General features: G+C 38.2%; 2 protein-coding genes across 2 annotated transcripts; one reads left to right on the top strand and one right to left on the bottom strand.

Annotated features, from left to right (window-relative positions):
• The first annotated feature begins 613 nt into the window (after nt 1-613).
• On the top strand, nt 614-10,572 carry faap100 (FA core complex associated protein 100). Its single transcript, XM_051913864.1, has 9 exons — nt 614-928; nt 1,009-1,124; nt 3,678-4,333; nt 5,025-5,243; nt 5,338-5,494; nt 6,808-7,675; nt 7,758-7,874; nt 7,958-8,044; nt 10,228-10,572. The coding sequence occupies exons 1-9, from the start codon at nt 782-784 to the stop codon at nt 10,357-10,359; spliced, it is 2,499 nt and encodes an 832-aa protein (XP_051769824.1). The 5' UTR covers nt 614-781; the 3' UTR covers nt 10,360-10,572.
• On the bottom strand, nt 9,118-17,879 carry tap2t (transporter associated with antigen processing, subunit type t, teleost specific). The gene is made up of 12 exons (XM_051913869.1): nt 17,611-17,879; nt 16,807-17,345; nt 16,530-16,644; nt 16,291-16,421; nt 14,454-14,659; nt 14,092-14,289; nt 13,839-13,967; nt 13,569-13,757; nt 13,317-13,490; nt 13,013-13,172; nt 11,005-11,141; nt 9,118-10,879 (listed from the first exon to the last, which is right to left on the bottom strand). Exons 2-12 carry the CDS (start codon nt 17,336-17,338, stop codon nt 10,670-10,672), a joined length of 2,181 nt encoding a protein of 726 aa, XP_051769829.1. The 5' UTR covers nt 17,339-17,345; nt 17,611-17,879; the 3' UTR covers nt 9,118-10,669.
• Nucleotides 17,880-17,966: the final 87 nt, after the last annotated feature.

Consider the following 17,966-nt stretch of genomic DNA (forward strand, 5'->3'; position numbering starts at 1 on the left):
CATAGGTGTTTTTTTATGAAAAAATTAAAAATAGTAGTTTATTTTCATAAACTAAATGCTAAGCAGAATTTTTTTTCTTTGCTTATTAGATTCTTGGGTGTGTCAATGAAGAACAACAACATTAATTTTGAGGCATTTATATTTTTTATGTAGTGTCAGATTTTTTACAAAAACTAACACTTAGTTGGCATTAACAAAGGCACACTTATAACAAAAAACAAAACTGAAATGGACAAAAATGTCCATAAGGTTGCACAAGGGTTAAGTCGTGAAAGTGCGGACTCAGAGGAAGACCGTGAGGGTTTAGGGTGCAAAAAAAATGACTCAGTAAAGAGATTCAATTGCTAGTTTTGATTCCATACACAGCCGATGATTTGAAAACAGGCGACACAACCTCACTATTAGAGACGCTACTACCCATAACATTTCTATTATTTATATATGTAAATAGTCCACAGTTTTACTCTGGACCTCTGCTAATCGTTAGATCTCAACTATTTCCTGCTTACCTCCCCCTACTTTGGAATGAGGTTAAAAAATGCTTCTCCGATAGATGGCAGTGTACTAAATCTGACTGGTTAATAAACAGAAGAGGAAGAATATTGACCCTCATTGGTCACTCACTGTAGACTCGGCGCGTACATGAAATAAGTTAGGACAGTCGCGAGCATTTCTGTTATGTGGTTGAATGTGAGAGCTATGATTATCCGAATCGAAGACGTCTTTTAAGTTGGATTAAACTCTGAGGAGAATGTAAAACAGACCTGAGTGACATCATATAATGGAGCGGTGCAGTGTGGAGTATTTGTCTGAGTTCAGTGACTGTCAGTCACACTCAGTGCACATCTTGCAGGACGACACGAATCTTTTCTTGGCCAGCGGATACAGAGATGTGCTCGTATTCAATGTCGAAGAGAGGAGAGTCACGGCAAGTGCATGCTTGTTGTCACTTTTGTGTTATACTATACCAGACTACTGCAAGCTCACTCAATACATGTTGTTTTTCAGACCGTGATGCAGTTTGAAGCTTCAGTGACAAATTTGGCTTTAAGTGACGATAAATATCGGCTTTATGCACTTTGCGCGAACGGTGGGCTTTACTGCATCCCTCTACCACAGCTCAGGTAATAATATCTGCCATCACTTAATAGCATATATATATATATATATATATATATATTACTCAAACCAACATTTCATTCATTAATACAGTTTATTCACTATAGTTTAAAAAATGGTAATAAAATATGACAAGATCTCAGAGTTAAAACGTGTGAGAAAAAATGTATGTATGCAAATTTTTATCAATTTTACTGGTAGTCCACTATGAAATTTTTTTGGGTATAATATGTCACAGTTTAGTTTATTTTGCTATCCTCATTTACATAAATGAACTATAGTGTCCTGCACCCACTAGTAAAAATATCTCAAAAATATCAAAAATGAATAATTTTTGGTTTGACTGTGTATATATATATATATATATATATATATATATATATATATATATATATATATATATATATATATATATATATATATACTACAGCTAAGGTAATAGTATCTGCTATCACTTAATAGCATATATATATATATATATATATATATATATATATATATATATATATATATATACAGTATCTCACAGAAGTGAGTACACCCCTCACATTTTTGTAAATATTTTATTATATCTTTTCATGTGACAACACTGAAGAAATGACACTTTGCTACAATGTAAAGTAGTGAGTGTGCAGCTTGTATAACAGTGTAAATTTGCTGTCCCCTCAAAATAACTCAACACACAGCCATTAATGTCTAAACCGCTGGCCACAAAAGTGAGTACACCCCTAAGTGGAAATGTCCAAATTGGGCCCAATCAGCTATTTTCTCTCCCCGGTGTCATGTGACTCGTTAATGTTACAAGGTCTCAGGTGTTAATGGGGAGCAGGTGTGTTAAATTTGGTGTTATAGCTCTCACTCTCTCGTCACCGGAAGTTCAACATGGCAGGCACCTCATGGCAAAGAACTCTCTAAGGATCTGAAAAAAAGAATTGTTGCTCTACATAAAGATGGCGTAGGCTATAAGAAGATTGCCAAGACCCTGAAACTGAGCTGCAGCACGGTGGCCAAGACCATACAGCGGTTTAACAGGACAGGCTCCACTCAGAACAGGCCTCGCCATGGTCGACCAAAGAAGTTGAGCGTCATATCCAGAGGTTGTGTTTGGGAAATAGACGTATGAGTGCTGCCAGCATTGCTGCAGAGGTTGAAGGGGTGGGGGGTCAGCCTGTCAGTGCTCAGACCATACGCCGCCCACTGCATCAAATTGGTCTGCATGGCTGTCGTCCCAGAGAGAAGCCTCTTCTAAAGATGATGCACAAGAAAGCCCGCAAACAGTTTGCTGAAGACAAGCAGACTAAGGACATGGATTACTGGAACCATGTCCTGTGGTCTGATAAGACCAAGATAAACTTATTTGGTTCAGATGGTGTCAAGCGTGTGTGGCGGCAACCAGGTGAGGAGTACAAAGACAAGTGTGTCTTGCCTACAGTCAAGCATGGTGGTGGGAGTGTCATGGTCTGGGGCTGCATAAGTGTTGCCGGCACTGGGGAGCTACAGTTCATTGAGGGAACCATGAATGAGCAGAGCATGATCCCCTCCCTTCGGAGACTGGGCCACAGGGCAGTATTCCAACATGATAACGACCCCAAACACACCTCCAAGACGACCACTGCCTTGCTAAAGAAGCTGAGGGTAAAGGTGATGGACTGGCCAAGCATGTCTCTGGAGCGCAAGGTCTCTAACATCCACCAGCTCCGTGATGTCGTCATGGAGGAGTGGAAGAGGACTCCAGTGGCAGCCTGTGAAGCTCTGGTGAACTCCATGCCCAAGAGGGTTAAGGCAGTGCTGGAAAATAATGATGGACACACAAAATATTGACAATTTGGGCCCAATTTGGACATTTTCACTTAGGGGTTTACTCCCTTTTGTGGCCAGCAGTTTAGACATTAATGGCTGTGTTGAGTTATTTTGAGGGGACAGCAAATTTACACTGTTATACAGGCTGTACACTCACTACTTTACATTGTAGCAAAGTGTCATTTCTTCAGTGTTGTCACATGAAAAGATATAACAAATTATTTACAAAAATGAGAGGGGTGTACTCACTTCTGTGAGATACTGTATATATATATATATATATATATGTGTATGTGTGTGTGTGTATATATGTGTATATATATATATATATATATATGCTATAATGCTATAATTCACCTATAGCAAATAACTTAACATTTATATTGCACTAACAGATTTTTTTCCAATCAATTCATAACTGGTCAGCAACAGTAATCAAGGGGGGCGGGGCTTAGCAAAGGATCGATTCACGTTTTGAATTTAGTTTTTTTTTTTTTCTTAACATAAATTAAATACAGTCATTTAATGTTAAGTTTCCTAGCAGAGTTGATATAAGGACATTTCTTTCTTAAGGAAATTTTCCTAGGAAAATTGTCCATAAATACATCATTACAGGAAGGAAAACTGCATTCGTCAAGCAATTTCATTAGATCTTTAGATTTTTTTTCTGATGACATAGATATGTCAAAATCTAAAGTCACTAATATTGTGGAATTTTTGTTTTTTATAATTTGTTTTCCATGCTTCTTCCCTCCTAGTTCTTCCTCTGTCCTGGTGAACAAAAGTCCCGACCGTGTGCTGAATATTGTATCTGATGATTCCATTGTCCTGAAAAATGTCAGTCTGCAAGCATTCACCATAGTCGAGAAGATCCTTGTGACTCTTAGTCTTCACAAGTCCATCTGGAGTTTTGATCTCTATGAAGAGCCTGGATCCAGACCCCTTTGTAAACTTGCAAGTTTCCAGGTTGCAACTGTAAACACATGCTGCTTAAACATAACAGACAAAGAAAAAAGTGTGAACTGTCCTCCAGTACTGACTTGCATCTACCCTAAGGGATCCACATCAGTCAGCTCTCAACAGTCTGACCTCCATCCTTATCTTGAGCCCCATCTTTTCAGGCTCTTATTTGGAGTGGACGCCTCTTTAGTCAATTCTCCAGTCATTCTATGTGGTTTACCTGATGGACGTATTTGCTCCTTTCCTTTGTGCGTCCCCACCCTGGCTGGTCCAAGAGGAGAGCAGAGATCTCCAATCAGAGTCCTCCAGAGCTTAGAGCAGCCAATTGTATTTATTGGAACCTGCGTCTCTGGAGAACAAGGACCTCAGTGTCTCGTTGCAGTTGGTCAAAGAGGCAAACTCCTAATGGTCAGAAGCAAACAAGCAAGCAAGGAAGGAAAAGAGGCAGATTATAGTAAGAATGAAATGAAAGTGCTTTATTACACATATTTTGTCCTTTGCAAAAGTCTGTTTATTTGTTTGATTTAATAGTCAGTAAGATAAAAGAGTGTCGACAATAAAGAAAAGGAAAGATTTAAAAAAAAAAAAAAAAAGGTTTAAAATATATGTGCCAATTTCATAAAAATGTATTAATTTTTATTTTTGTAATAGTTTTATATAGTTTTGAAAACTTTTATATCATTTTCAAGAGAGGTTTCAGTTTAACATCTGAAAAAAATGTCATGTGGTGTAACCATCAAATAAAAATGAATAAAATATTTCCTTACATCTTGAATAGAGTTTACACATATTATTGTTTTCAAATAAGTTTAAAATATATTTTTCAAGGCATTTTTTAATCAATATCATGATTTATTCACTCATAAATATAATCACGATTTTAGGGAGTTGCACCACATGACATTTTACAATCAGTTAAAAATCAGTAAGCATTAAAGCAGTTTTATTAAAATATTTTTTTCCTAAGAAATAATAATACATAATGGCAAACAATTTAAGGTTTTCTTTTCAAGAATTTCATTTATAATGAAGCTTTTTTTCTTCTTCATTTTGATATCAGGACAGTTGTAGCAATGCTATATTCAATGTTTTTAAATAAATTATAGATCAGTTTTGTTAATCTGAGTTACATTCACATTTTACAGGCTTCAATGAGCATAGTGTACGAGGACCAGTGCTGTGTGTTTGTGTTGATGATAAACGGCTGTACTACAGCTCTCTCAATGACCTACACGCTCTTCAGCTCACCACAACATCTTCAGCAGAAGCCGCAGAAAGTGAGTCCCAGCTGCAAGCTCTGACCTCAGAAAGTCTTGGTGTATGCAGGGTTATAGCTCTTGCTCGGCCATTTACTAACCCCACAGGTACAGTACATACATTCTGATCAATCTCTATGCGGTTTACCAGAAGTGTTTTAATTCTGTCACTAACACAAAGTGTTTGTATTTGAATTATAAGGATCTGTGCAGCTTTTGGGTGTATCTTTGAAGGGAAGACTGCTTCGAGTAAACCTTCCTCAAGCATCTGAAAAAGGAAATGTGTCCAGGTTACCTTCATCTTTAGCAGGCCAGAGAGTGAAGGACCTTCTGGCTTCCATCGGAAACATCTGGGAGAGGTCTGTTTCATGCCTTATCATTAAAAGAACGTCTGATTTTCCAACGTCGCATGCTAAATGTCACTTTTTTAAAAGTTCTTAAAATGTACTCTTTGTATATATGCTGATTTCTTTCTTTTTTTTAATATACAAGTCACTGTTTGTATGTATGTATATATATATATATATATATAATGTAATATACACTATATTGCCAGAAGATTTGGGACACCTGCCTTTACGTGCACATGAACTTTAATGACATCCCATTCTTAATCCGTCGGGTTTAATATGGAGTTGGCCCACCCTCTCTGGGAAGGCTTTCCACAAGGTTTAGGAGTGTTTATGGGAATTTTTGACCATTCTTCTAGAAGCACATTTGTGAGGTCAGGCAGTGATGTTTGCGAGAAGGCCTGGCTCGCAGTCTCCGCTCTAATTCATCCCAAAGGTGTTCTATCGGGTTGAGGTCAGGACTCTGTGCAGGCCAGTCAAGTTCCTTCACACCAAACTCACTCATCCATGTCTTTATGGACCTTGCTTTGTGCACTGGTGCGCAGTCATGTTAGAACAGGAAGGGGCCATCCCCAAACTGTTCCCACAAAGTTGGGAGCATGAAATTGTCCAAAATGTCTTGGTATGCTGAAGCATTAAGAGTTCCTTTCACTGGAACTAAGGGGCCAAGCCCAACCCCTGAAAAACAACCCCACACCATAATCCCCCCTCCACCAAATTTTACACTTGGCACAATGCAGTCAGGCAAGTACCGTTCTCCTGGCAACCGCCAAACCCAGACTCGTTTATCGGATTGCCAGACAGAGAAGTGTGATTCATCACTCCAGAGAACACGTCTCCACTGCTCTAGAGTCTAGTGGCTGCGTGCTTTACACCACTGTATCCGACACTTTGCATTGCACTTGGTGATGTAAGGCTTGGATGCAGCTTCTCGGCCATGGCAACCCATTCCATGAAGCTCTCTACGCACTGTTCTTCAGCTAATCTGAAGGTCACACGAAGTTTGGAGGTCTGTAGCTACTGACTCTCTAGAAAGTTGGCGACTTCTGCGCACTGTTCACCTCAGCATGCGCTGACCCTGCTCTGTGATTTTTACGTGGCCTACCACTTCGTGGCTGATTTGCTGTCGTTCCCAATTGCTTCCACTTTGTTATGATACCACTAACAGTTGACAGTGGAATATTTAGTAGTGAGGAAATTTAAAAATATATAATTATTTATTTTTATTATTATTATTATTATTATTTATTTTTTTTTGTGAATTAATAGAGTGGCCAAAATGAGTGTCACGTCATTGACCATTTTTTTAATGTCTTCTGCAGGGCGGAATCCTTGAAACACAAGCTTCAGGAGAAAAATGAGTCTCTCAAACATCTGAATCAAGTCGTAAATGTTTGCAGCCTACTGTTGGACACCCATGGGAATGAAAAAAAGTTTAATATGGGCACCAAACATCCAATTAGCTGTCATGGTGTAGCTAGATGGAGCTCATTGCTCCAAAGAGACTCTTTGACTCTTACATGTGTGCTTGAAAATTCAAGTGGATGTACATTGGAACATGGCTGGACTTTGTGCATTCAGGTCCACCCATTATCCCAATATTCAAATATGGAGAGCTCATCTAGGACATACTCATTCCCATTGAGGAAACTGGATTCTGGTCAGAAACTGGATGTAACCATTCCTCTTGAAAGCGTTGATGGGCTGTCTCTGCCAGTGAAGGTGTGCTGTTCTCTCTCCTTCTCCCTCACCAATCTGTTTAGCCCTGAAGCATCTTCTCCTGGTGTTTCCCAGCTTCTAACAGAGACGGGCTCCATCAGTGCACCTTTGAATTCTTTAACAGTGGACTGGCTTGATGCTTTAAGGTTAGAGGGATCGTTTTCTCATGGTAACATCAGACACAACAGTGTCATGGATGGCATTCAAGCCTTCCTGCGTTCCAGAGGAACATCAACCAAAGATTCTGATACTACTTCCAAGTCAGGACCTTTTGCAGTGGTGATCAGAGTATCATCAGAGCTTCTAAAGGCCAGACTGCACCTCTCAGTAACCAGCAGTGCAGAAACATGCGTGTCTGTGCTAAACTGGTTGGTATCACCTGAGGCGATAGGACAAACAAAGTCTGTACAGAGTCCAGTGGTTTGTGCCTACAGCCCAGATGGATCCTCTGTCAAGATTATGGCCAAAGAGGTGCTTACTTTATACTACTGATTACTCGTTTATGATCATAAATTTTATAATTTAGAATGAGTTACTCATGTTTTTCCTCAAGGTGACACTGGGAGATTTATGTTCTGAAGGACCTATTGAAGTCCTGGAGATTCGGGTGGAGAGTACATCTGTGGCAGCAGTGTGTGGACTGCATCATGCCATTCTGAGGCGCCTACAGGTACTTTTATAATAAAGTATTTCTATTTTTCTAACATTGACTTACAATTGAATCTGATTTAGAGATCATGACATTTTCAACAGGTCTTACTGAGAGACTCAACTGTAAAATATTGCCATACAAAGCAGTTAAAAGCACAGAGCTTGTGTGAAGCTGTACAGCGCGTTGAGGTAGATCTGATTCCCTTTATTTTATTTGTTTGTTCTTGCATGCTTAGATTAACCCTCATGCACTGTTCGTTTTCTGGTGACTGCCTGTATGGTCCGGGTCAAATTGACCCTAATTGGATTCAATACAATTCCCCAAAAATCACACTAGGAAAAAAAACATACAATCATGTACAAATAATTAACTTTTAATATCAATACTTTTCACACATTACAAAGAATAAATATCTGAATTTATGAAATTATAAAATGTTTTTAACCACTACTTTTAAGACTGCCCCTCCCTTGGGACATTTACCATTATACATTTATAACAATAATATCTTAGTCTAAACCTAAAGTAATCTTGACAAACTATATATCTTTTGAAAGCTTTTAGACTCTAGTTTTTATATTTAGTGACTGATTTTCAAAAGAAATGACAGAGCAATAGATAAATAGCGATAGATTCTTCATTTGTGATTTGGTGCCAAACTATAATGCGCTCTGATTCTTTCCGTATGTTTTTTTAAATATGTTTTAGGGATTGAATTCAAATCAAATATTAACATTACTGCACAAACTTCTTCTGAATAGGATGTCTACTTCATAAATATTTTGAAAAGTATGGAAAAATATGGTTCAGATCATTTAAACCATATATGGAAATCGAAGAGTCCTTATATGGTCACCGGTGGATTCTGGATGTCATCTAGTGAAAAAGTTTTGCACTGCGCACAAAAAAATCTTACTGTATGTGTTTTTTTGGGGTTTTTTTTTTTGAGATATCAACCTAAAATTTGGCATAGAACTTGTACAAATATTTAGCTTTGATTTTCTTGAAGTTTTAGAGTTAAACATGTTTTGTAAAAAATATATTTTACATAAAATATATATTTTATATATTTTAAATTTTCATAAACTCCTATACATTTTTTTTTTTTTTTTATTTTTACTTCTACAATAATTTGTGAAGTGTTCCCTTTAAAAAGATACCAAACTTAAGTCTGTGCTCTGAAGTATCCAAGATTTTTAACAATTCAAGTTAGAAAAGTCATTTTCATATCTCATATGCTCAAAAAGTGGGACAGACAATAAACAGGTAAAACAACTTTATATGTACACAACTTTGAAAATGAAAAGTTGTTAAACTCAGTAAGACACTGGCACTTCAGTACTAGAGTGGAGGAGGTCTGACATACAGAAGTGTTTTGTATTTTGGGTCTGTACAGTTGCTTTTGAATGGCTGTCTATATGGGTCAAATTGAATGGCTGTCTATATGGGTCAAAACAGTAAGAACATATAAAATTTCTGTATGCACATTTCACAACATATCAGCGTGTTGAAACTTTGCATGCATGTTCATGACCCTAAATGAGAAAAAGTCACAAAATTTCAAGAAAAACAATGTAGGTTAGATAGTATTTCAGATAGATTGAAAAAAGAAATGATAGCTCATTTTTACCACATGTGGCTGACAAAATATTTTTTTATATTGAAATAAGTGAGGAAAAGCTCCTTTTTTAGCTTCATAGGGTAGTAAAATACTAAAATAACAAAATATAACCAAGACATGTTATTATTTTTTATCTGTACAGTTGCTTTAGAACATTAAATTATGAGGGTCAAATTGACCCACGAACATTACCAAATGAACCAATTATATACCATTTAGTGTGTATATGTCAAAACACATCAGCATGTTGAAACTTTGCATGCATGTTCATGACCCTAAATGAGAAAAAGTCACAAAATTTCAAGAAAAAAACATAGGTTAACTGATGTTTCCGACAACTCAAAAATCAAAACGGGTCAAATTGACCTGCAACAGTACACGAGGGTTAAACCATTTGCATTAAAGTCTTAAGGTGCCGTCACATTTACCGTTACTCAGCGAAATCCAGTTATTTCAATCTGGAGTTTTGCGTGAGGGCAAAAAAGTTTCCCATGCAAAATTTGCCCGTTTTCAAAATGTGAATGACCAACAGACCAACAGAAAGCTGCTTGGTTTGAAAGTGACTTCTGTGTGATCTGTGTTTCATACATTGCTATACTATTGACAATGAATTCTTTTTTGCCCGCAACATTTGTGGCTGCACCTTTACTCTGTGATTAGTATTAATTCACATGTATCAGACAGTTTTGCTTAATTCAACAACAGTTTTTAATTGTTAATTCAACTTTTTTTCTTTTTTTCTTTTGTCAGTCTCTTTATAAAGATCTCCAGGACTCTCAAAATCAAGCAGCTCTTGGTGGCACAGTGAAGACGAATAAGAGTTCTGAGATCTTGTTCCGCATTTTTCTGCAGCTGAGGGCAAACCCACTGGTCATTCTCTGATTTAACTACACACACACACAAAATTCTGTATTACATATATTTTGTAATACAGTGTTTTGTTATTTCATACTGTTATATCTTTAGGATACAAAGCCCATGCTTTCCTTTTTGTGTGTCCCATACATCGCCACTTATCCTGTAATTAACAAAACACTGTCTATGTAAACAGAAGTATGGAAAATGTACAAAAAAAAAAAAATCTCCACACAGGTCTATGCTAGAATTCGTTGTTAAATTTACATGAAAGGCAGTCTGTGAGTGTGTACTAAAGACTCTGTAAAATGTCAAATCTATCCACAAATCTTATTCTTTAGTCAGCTGGTTGTGTCTCCAGGTTGAAAAGCTTTTCTCTGAGCCGATAGTATCTTCCTTCTTTGGCCATGAGCTGCCGGTGTGTTCCCTGCTCCACGACTTCACCTCCCTCCATGAAGATAATGTGGTCTGCTTTCTCTACAGTCTCCAAACGATGAGCTATTACCAGCACTGTCTGATCCGTTATGGTATTGAGCACATCTTGAACCTGGGAAATAAGATCACGATTAGACACTATAAATGGGAAAAACCTCAGAATTTAGCATGTTACTGTGCCGATTTAGTATTAATTAAATTAAAAGATTTTAGTATTAATTCCAGAGGAGTTCGTACTGCTTGTTGTGTGCTACAGTCCATGTGGCTGGTGGCTTCATCCAAGATAAGAATCTGTGGGTTCCTTATCAGAGCTCTGGCTATAGCAATGCACTGCTTCTGCCCTGCGGACAGCTGGTCACCACACTCGCCAACATCTACAGACAAAGCATTCAGATTTAACCAACTCGTTTTTTTAGGCATACACAATATATCGGTACCATGTTAATGATTTGTAAATATCAGCCGATATTAGATATTTAATTGTTCATGCTCATTTCATTCATTTAGATTACCTAGATTACATTATCTAACTTTTTCTTAAAGGGTTAGTTCACCCAAAAATGAAAATTCTGTCATTAATTACCCACCCTCATGTCGTTCCAAACCAGTAATACCTTCGTTCATCTTCGGGACACAAATAAAAATCTTTTTTGATGAAATCTGAGAGCTTCTGTCCCTCCATAGACAGCCTATGCAACTGAAAATGTGACGTTCATAAAGAGATTGTAAAACTAATTCATATGTATTGAGTGGTTTAGTCCAAATTTTCTGCTTTATATGATGAACAGATTTAATTTAGGCTTTTATTCACACATAAACATTCATCAACTCGCACATCAATTGTGGTGAATGGAAGCTGAAACATGTTTGCTTGACGTGCGAGAACCAATGAGGTTCGTTCTCGTGTGTTACACGTTTTGTTCTCACGTCAATCAGCTTCAGTTGAACTTCTGTTTATGTTCGCTGATCAACGTTTATATGTGAATAAAAGGCTAAATTAAATCTGTTCATTATATAAAGCGATCGAGTCTCTTCAGAAAATTTGGACTAAAATGCTCAATTCATATGAATTAGTTTTACAATCTCTTTATGAACTTTTTGAAGAGTCAAATTTTCAGTTGTGTAGCTGTTAATGGAGGGACAGAAATCTCTCAGATTTCATCAAATCAATTTAATTTGCATTCAGAAGATGAACTAAAGTCTTGTAGGTTTGGAGCGGCATGAGGGTGAGTAATTAATGAAAGAATTTCATTTTTGGGTGAACTAACTCTTTAAAGTCAATCTTCAAAAACATAATACATAATTCATAACTAATAACACTGTTAAAAGGTTAGTTCACCCAAAAATGAAAATTCTGTCATTTATTATTAATTCTGTTATTTATTACATTTATTACCCTCATGCCGTTCCAGACCCGTAAGACCTTCGTTAATCTTCAGAACGCAAATTGAGATATTTTTGTTTAAATCCGATGGCTCAGTGAGGCCTCCAATAGGGAGCAATGACATTTCCTCTCTCAAGATCCATAAAGGTACTAAAAACATTTAAATCAGTTCATGTGAGTACAGTAATTCAATTTTAATATTATAAAACGACGAGAATATTTTTGGTGCGCCAAAAAAAAACTAAATAACGAATTATTTAGTGATGGCCGATTTCAAAACACTGCTTCAGGAAGCTTCGGAGCGTAATGAATCAGCGTGTCGAATCCGCAGTTTGGAGCGCCAAAGTCACATGATTTCAGCAGTTTGGCGGTTTGACACGCGATCCGAATCATGATTCGACACGCTGATTCATTACGCTCTGAATCTTCCTGAAGCAGTGTTTTGAAATCGGCCATCACTAAGTCAGTCATTATTTTGTTTTTTTTTGGCATACCAAAAATATTCTCGTCGCTTTATAATATTAATATTGAACCACTGTACTCACATGAACTGATTTAAATATGTTTTTAGTACATTAATGGATCTTGAGAGAGGAAATGTCATTGCTTCCTATGTAGGCCCCTACGGGTGTAAAACGGAATGAGGGTGAGTAATTAATGACAGAATTTTCATTTTTGGGTGAACTAACCCTTTAAGTGTATTCTTTGGCAAATCTCAAAATGAAAATGCATTTAAAATGTCTTTGTTTTCCTGTTTTATTTATTTAGACAAAAAAGTATATAAATGGCCATAACATGAAAATAGTTCACAGCTCATTAGTATCAGAGAATTTTAGTATCGATGCCTCTAGTTATATCTACCTGTGTTGTATCCCTGTTCCAATTTGCATATGAAGTTGTGTGCGTTGGCTTTACGAGCAGCTGCTTCTACTTTTTCAAGTGTGCAGTCCTGCAAACCGTATTCAATATTATATCTCACAGAGCCAGAGAAAAGCACAGGATCCTGGGATACCATCGCCACCTGAGCCAAATGAAAGAGAATAATGTGTAGTTTTATAAACTACTAGTTACAAACTACAGTCTCACCAAACCATCCAATAGAACTGATTTTCACACATTTCTCTTCAAGTTATATGGTTGTAAATGCTGGTGTATCAATTCTTGCCTTTTTGTGCAAATACTGGTGTTGGTAACTGTACAGAGGTTCTCCATCTAGGAAAATCTCACCCTCCTGTGGCTCATAGAACCTCTGCAGCAAGCAGACGCAAGAGCTCTTCCCACCACCAGAGGGCCCTACCAGTGCCGTCAGCTTTCCTGGACTTAATTCCAATGTAACAGACTGCAACAATTCAACAATGAATACATGCAAATCAAATAAGTTCTATGATTAGCTTTTGTGGTATAAACAAAAACTTACCTTAAGTGCTTTTTGATCAGGACGGGTGTGGTAGGAAAAAGTGACCTTTTTAAAGGTTAGTCTTCCCTTAATCTTCTCTGGAGCCAGATCACCTGCCTCTCTCAACAGGGGATTCCTATCAAGCAGCTGGAACACCTTCACTGCTGATCCCACAGTATTCAGCATGTCTCCATAGATATATACAAGATGCTGAGAACATAATGAAGGCCAGAATTTAGTCTCATCTGAATGAAGGGTCATATTACCATAAAATGTACCTGGCGAACTTACCCTCATGTTGGTCACCATGTCCTTCTGGTAGAACACAAATGCAAGAAGGCTGCCACTGCTAAGCTGGCCAGACGAGATGAGATTTCGGCCTTGGAACAGCATTGCTACTTTCAAGCCCACTGTAATGAACTAAAATAGCAAGAAGATAAAATTTTCAATGCAAGAAGATAAAGTCATTTATATGAATCAATGAAATAGAACAATTTTTAATTTGGAGAACAATGAATGCAACTTAGGACTGTATATGATTTACCCTGCGTATTAAGAGATGAATTGCACTGTAGATGCCTTTACGCCTCAAAACCTGGAGCTTCCTGTTGAGAGTCTGTTCATATCGCTGCTGTTCCTGTCGCTCTGCCTTAAAACTGCGCACAGTCTTAATCGACCCAATGACTGAAGATGCCAACTCTGTAGTCTCCGCATTACAGTCCTGAAGCTCTTTTGATGTTTTCTGATCAGGAAGGTGAGGCATTATGATATGAATTCATTATGGTCTACGCCTAACTGTTTTTGGTTTGTTGAAAAAAGTTTCCAGGAGAGGCCAAGGCACAGCTTTATAACAGGTCTAAGCTTTGTAAAAGTAACAAGAAAACCAAATTTAGGAGGGTTACTTACCTGGGAGATGTTGTTGTATGAATTCTGAATAAAAGCAAGAAGCGGCATTTCAATGCAGGTGAGGAGGGTTAACTGCCAGGACAGGCGCAGCATGAAGAACAGCATGCCGCATGTCTTCACCAGGCTTCGCAGTAACACGTTCACATTCATGGCCACAGAACGTCCCATTTTATCAGTGTCAGAGATCAAACGTGATGTGAGACTACCTGTAAAAGACAAAAATCTGTTTCTGAGTCATGATATTAATTAATGGCTATATTATCACATATGCGCAATTTTGTAACTTTGTCTACTCTTAAAATAATAGTCAAATATACAGCAGAATGCAGTGCCTCAAGACACATTTTTTACCCTCTGATGGTCATCGGTCAATTTAGAAAAAATATACACTATATTGCCAAAAGTATTGGGACACTCTCTGGAGTGACGAATCACGCTTCTCTGTCTGGCAATCCGATAAACGAGTCTGGGTTTGGCGGTTGCCAGGAGAACGGTACTTGCCTGACTGCATTGTGCCAAGTGTAAAGTTTGGTGGAGGGGGGATTATGGTGTGGGGTTGTTTTTCAGGGGTTGGGCTTGGCCCCTTAGTTCCAGTGAAAGGAACTCTTAATGCTTCAGCATACCAAGACATTTTGACCTCACAAATGCGCTTCTAGAAGAATGGTCAAAAATTCCCATAAACACATTCCTAAACCTTGTTGAAAGCCTTCCCAGAAGAGTTGAAGCTGTTATAGCTGCAAAGGGTGGGCCAACTCCATATTAAACCCTACGGATTAAAAATGGGATGTCATTAAAGTTCATGCGCACGTAAAGGCAGGCGTCCCAAAACTTTTGGCAATATAGTGTACGTTTAGATTTCCCCCCCCCCCAATTTTTTACTTGATAAAAACTTGGTGAAACTTTTATGGCATTTCCTATGTGAACACAAAAACAATGCGGATATGATTAGAAAAGGCAAAATGGTCTTCAAAAATTCTTCACACTTGTTTTCTTCACGTCGAAAAAGACCTCCATGTCACGGTCATGTTCTGTTTCTCTGTCTTGTTTAGTTTTAGGGGCCGTTTACACAACACCGTTTTCAAAACTTGTGCATTTTGGCCGTTCATTTACACGACAATGCCGTTTTGGGGGTGTGAAAACTCAAACTTTTGAAAACGGGATTCAAAGTACAGTTATCGTCTCCGTCAAAACTACAAAAACACGAATTTGTAAAAACAGTGACGTCATGTGTATTACGTGTTCAGTCTATAGGCGCATAGTGTTTCTTTACAAAGTGACATCGCCAACTACTGGCCTGGCTGCATAATACAGCGTTTTTAATTGTTTTTGCAGATCCGTGTGAATGGGGATAGTTTTGACAACTTTATCGTCTGGAAAAACTTTACCGTTTTTAGTACATCGCTGACGTGTAAATGTACCATTAGTCATAGTTTTCATTGTCTCTGTTTTGCCCTAGTTTGAGTTACTCATTACTTGTCATGGTTTCAGATTAGTCCTCTCCTGTTCCCTGTTCCATTGATTATCATCCTTCATGTATTTAAGCTTTCAGTTCTCCTCTGTCCTTTGTTTTGTGTTAAAGTAATGTTATGTGGATTTTAGAGCCTGAGTTATCTCATTGTTTGAGTGAGAAATAAAATAGGGTTAATAGGGCTGGGACCCGATTTCAAAAAGAATTGATTCAATTGACGCAGGGAATGAAGAGTCAAGAAGAGCCTATTCAGTTCGACACTGGTCGAACTCAAGAAGCATTTTTCTTGCCAACATCTACAAGTAGCAGTTCTGTGATTTCGGGCTTTACTTGACACTGTGTTTTTAAGTGAAGGAACAAGTACCATACCTGGTTTATTTTCTTCAAAGAAGCTTATCTCCTGCTTCATGAGGTTCTGGAACAACATGTGTCGTATTCTCTTGTTGAGTCTGCTGAGGCTACACATGAACATCCCACCGCGCAGACCAGTGAACACAGAACTTAAGGACACAACAAATTAACATTTTATTCCAAGAAACAAAACCAATTTGTACAAAAAGACATTTGTTTTTAGTAAGATATTTGCATAGGATTGATGTTACACTGACCTTCCAAGTGAACACAGCGCCATGAGTCCAATGGCCCATAAGAAAGTGTTCTGTTGGTACTTTCCACTCAGTAAGTCAATAACTTTCCCAATGCAGTATGGGATGAATGTCTCAACTACAAAATAACAGGTTTACACTGCATCAGGCCAACTTTATTTTCATAATTGTTTTGTCTATGTAGATAAAGGATGCCCTGAAAGCATGGTTTAGATTTAAAATCACAGACTAATTATAAAAATATAATATTTTAGTTTCCTCAACCAGGAAATACACTCACAAAGCGCCGCCAGGCTGAGGAAGAGGAAGGCAGCCCCTAGATGAAGATAGTCTGGCCTGGAGTAGCGGATGACCCTCATTAGGAGTGCTCTAGCCTCTTCATCTTTTTTCTGGTTTCTGGAACCCTTAGATGATCCACCGTGTGGGAAGGCCAACTCCCACACCATATATATGAGAGTAGATGTAGCAGTGCTCAGGATCACCATGCCAGGATCAGGAACAGGACTAAAGCCTCTCACGGTCCCTGGCAGCAATGTCTGAATGCTGTCAAACACTGGAGGTAAGAAGCACAGTAGGGCTACCCATCGCTTCAGGAGGGGTTGAATGCTGCTGTCAGAGACAAGTGTGATTACTGAATAAAGCACAATACAGCTGATGATCCTGAGAGCCCACAGGCACCATAGATCCAGACTGCCCTCTCCATCCAGCCACAGCAGTGCTATCCACACAGAAGCCCAGATGACAAGATCACAGCACAACACACAGAAATGTTCTGCTGCAGCTCTGGGTATGGGGTACGCCTTTGAGATCATCTTAAAACTGAAAAGACAAAGAAGAATCAAATAAACCAGACTAGAATGGTTTCATAGCCTGGTCACGCTAGTCTTTTGGTTGGTGCTAAAGGGCAAGTTGGCCTCTTCGTCTGACCAACTGAGGAATCCTCCAAGACCCTTTAAACCTGACTAGCAAACCATCTTAGGCTGGTTTAGGATGTTTTTAGAAGCATGAATCTGGTCAAGTGGACTTAAATACAGGACCTAAGCACTAAATAATATAAACATACGTACAGTATTAGTTTTCTTACCATTAGTTGTTCTCGTTGCATTTTGTCGGAGGATAAGTTTTGGTTTCACTTTCACATGAGGGCGGTGCCAAAACTGGATTTCCGTTCAGTGTGCGAATAATAGTAAGACTCGACATAGATAATGCATTCAATAAGCTCATAGTTTGCTTAAAACGAGGAAGTGTCAGTGTGCACAAAGCTCGTTTTTACCTCAAATAGCTAGGTTACTCTATGTAGCGCGTATGAAGGGTCATCATGACGTAGTACGCTACGACGGATGTCGAATCCTGTGGCGATTGTTCTTCAAGTGGCCAACAGAGAGCGCTGTTTAGCAAATATCATGTTTCGTGTCCTTTCACGAAAGGGCAGCTCTCGAG

The sequence above is a fragment of the Ctenopharyngodon idella genome, chromosome 12 (genome assembly GCF_019924925.1).
Source record: "Ctenopharyngodon idella isolate HZGC_01 chromosome 12, HZGC01, whole genome shotgun sequence".
NCBI classification, from domain to species: domain Eukaryota; kingdom Metazoa; phylum Chordata; class Actinopteri; order Cypriniformes; family Xenocyprididae; genus Ctenopharyngodon; species Ctenopharyngodon idella.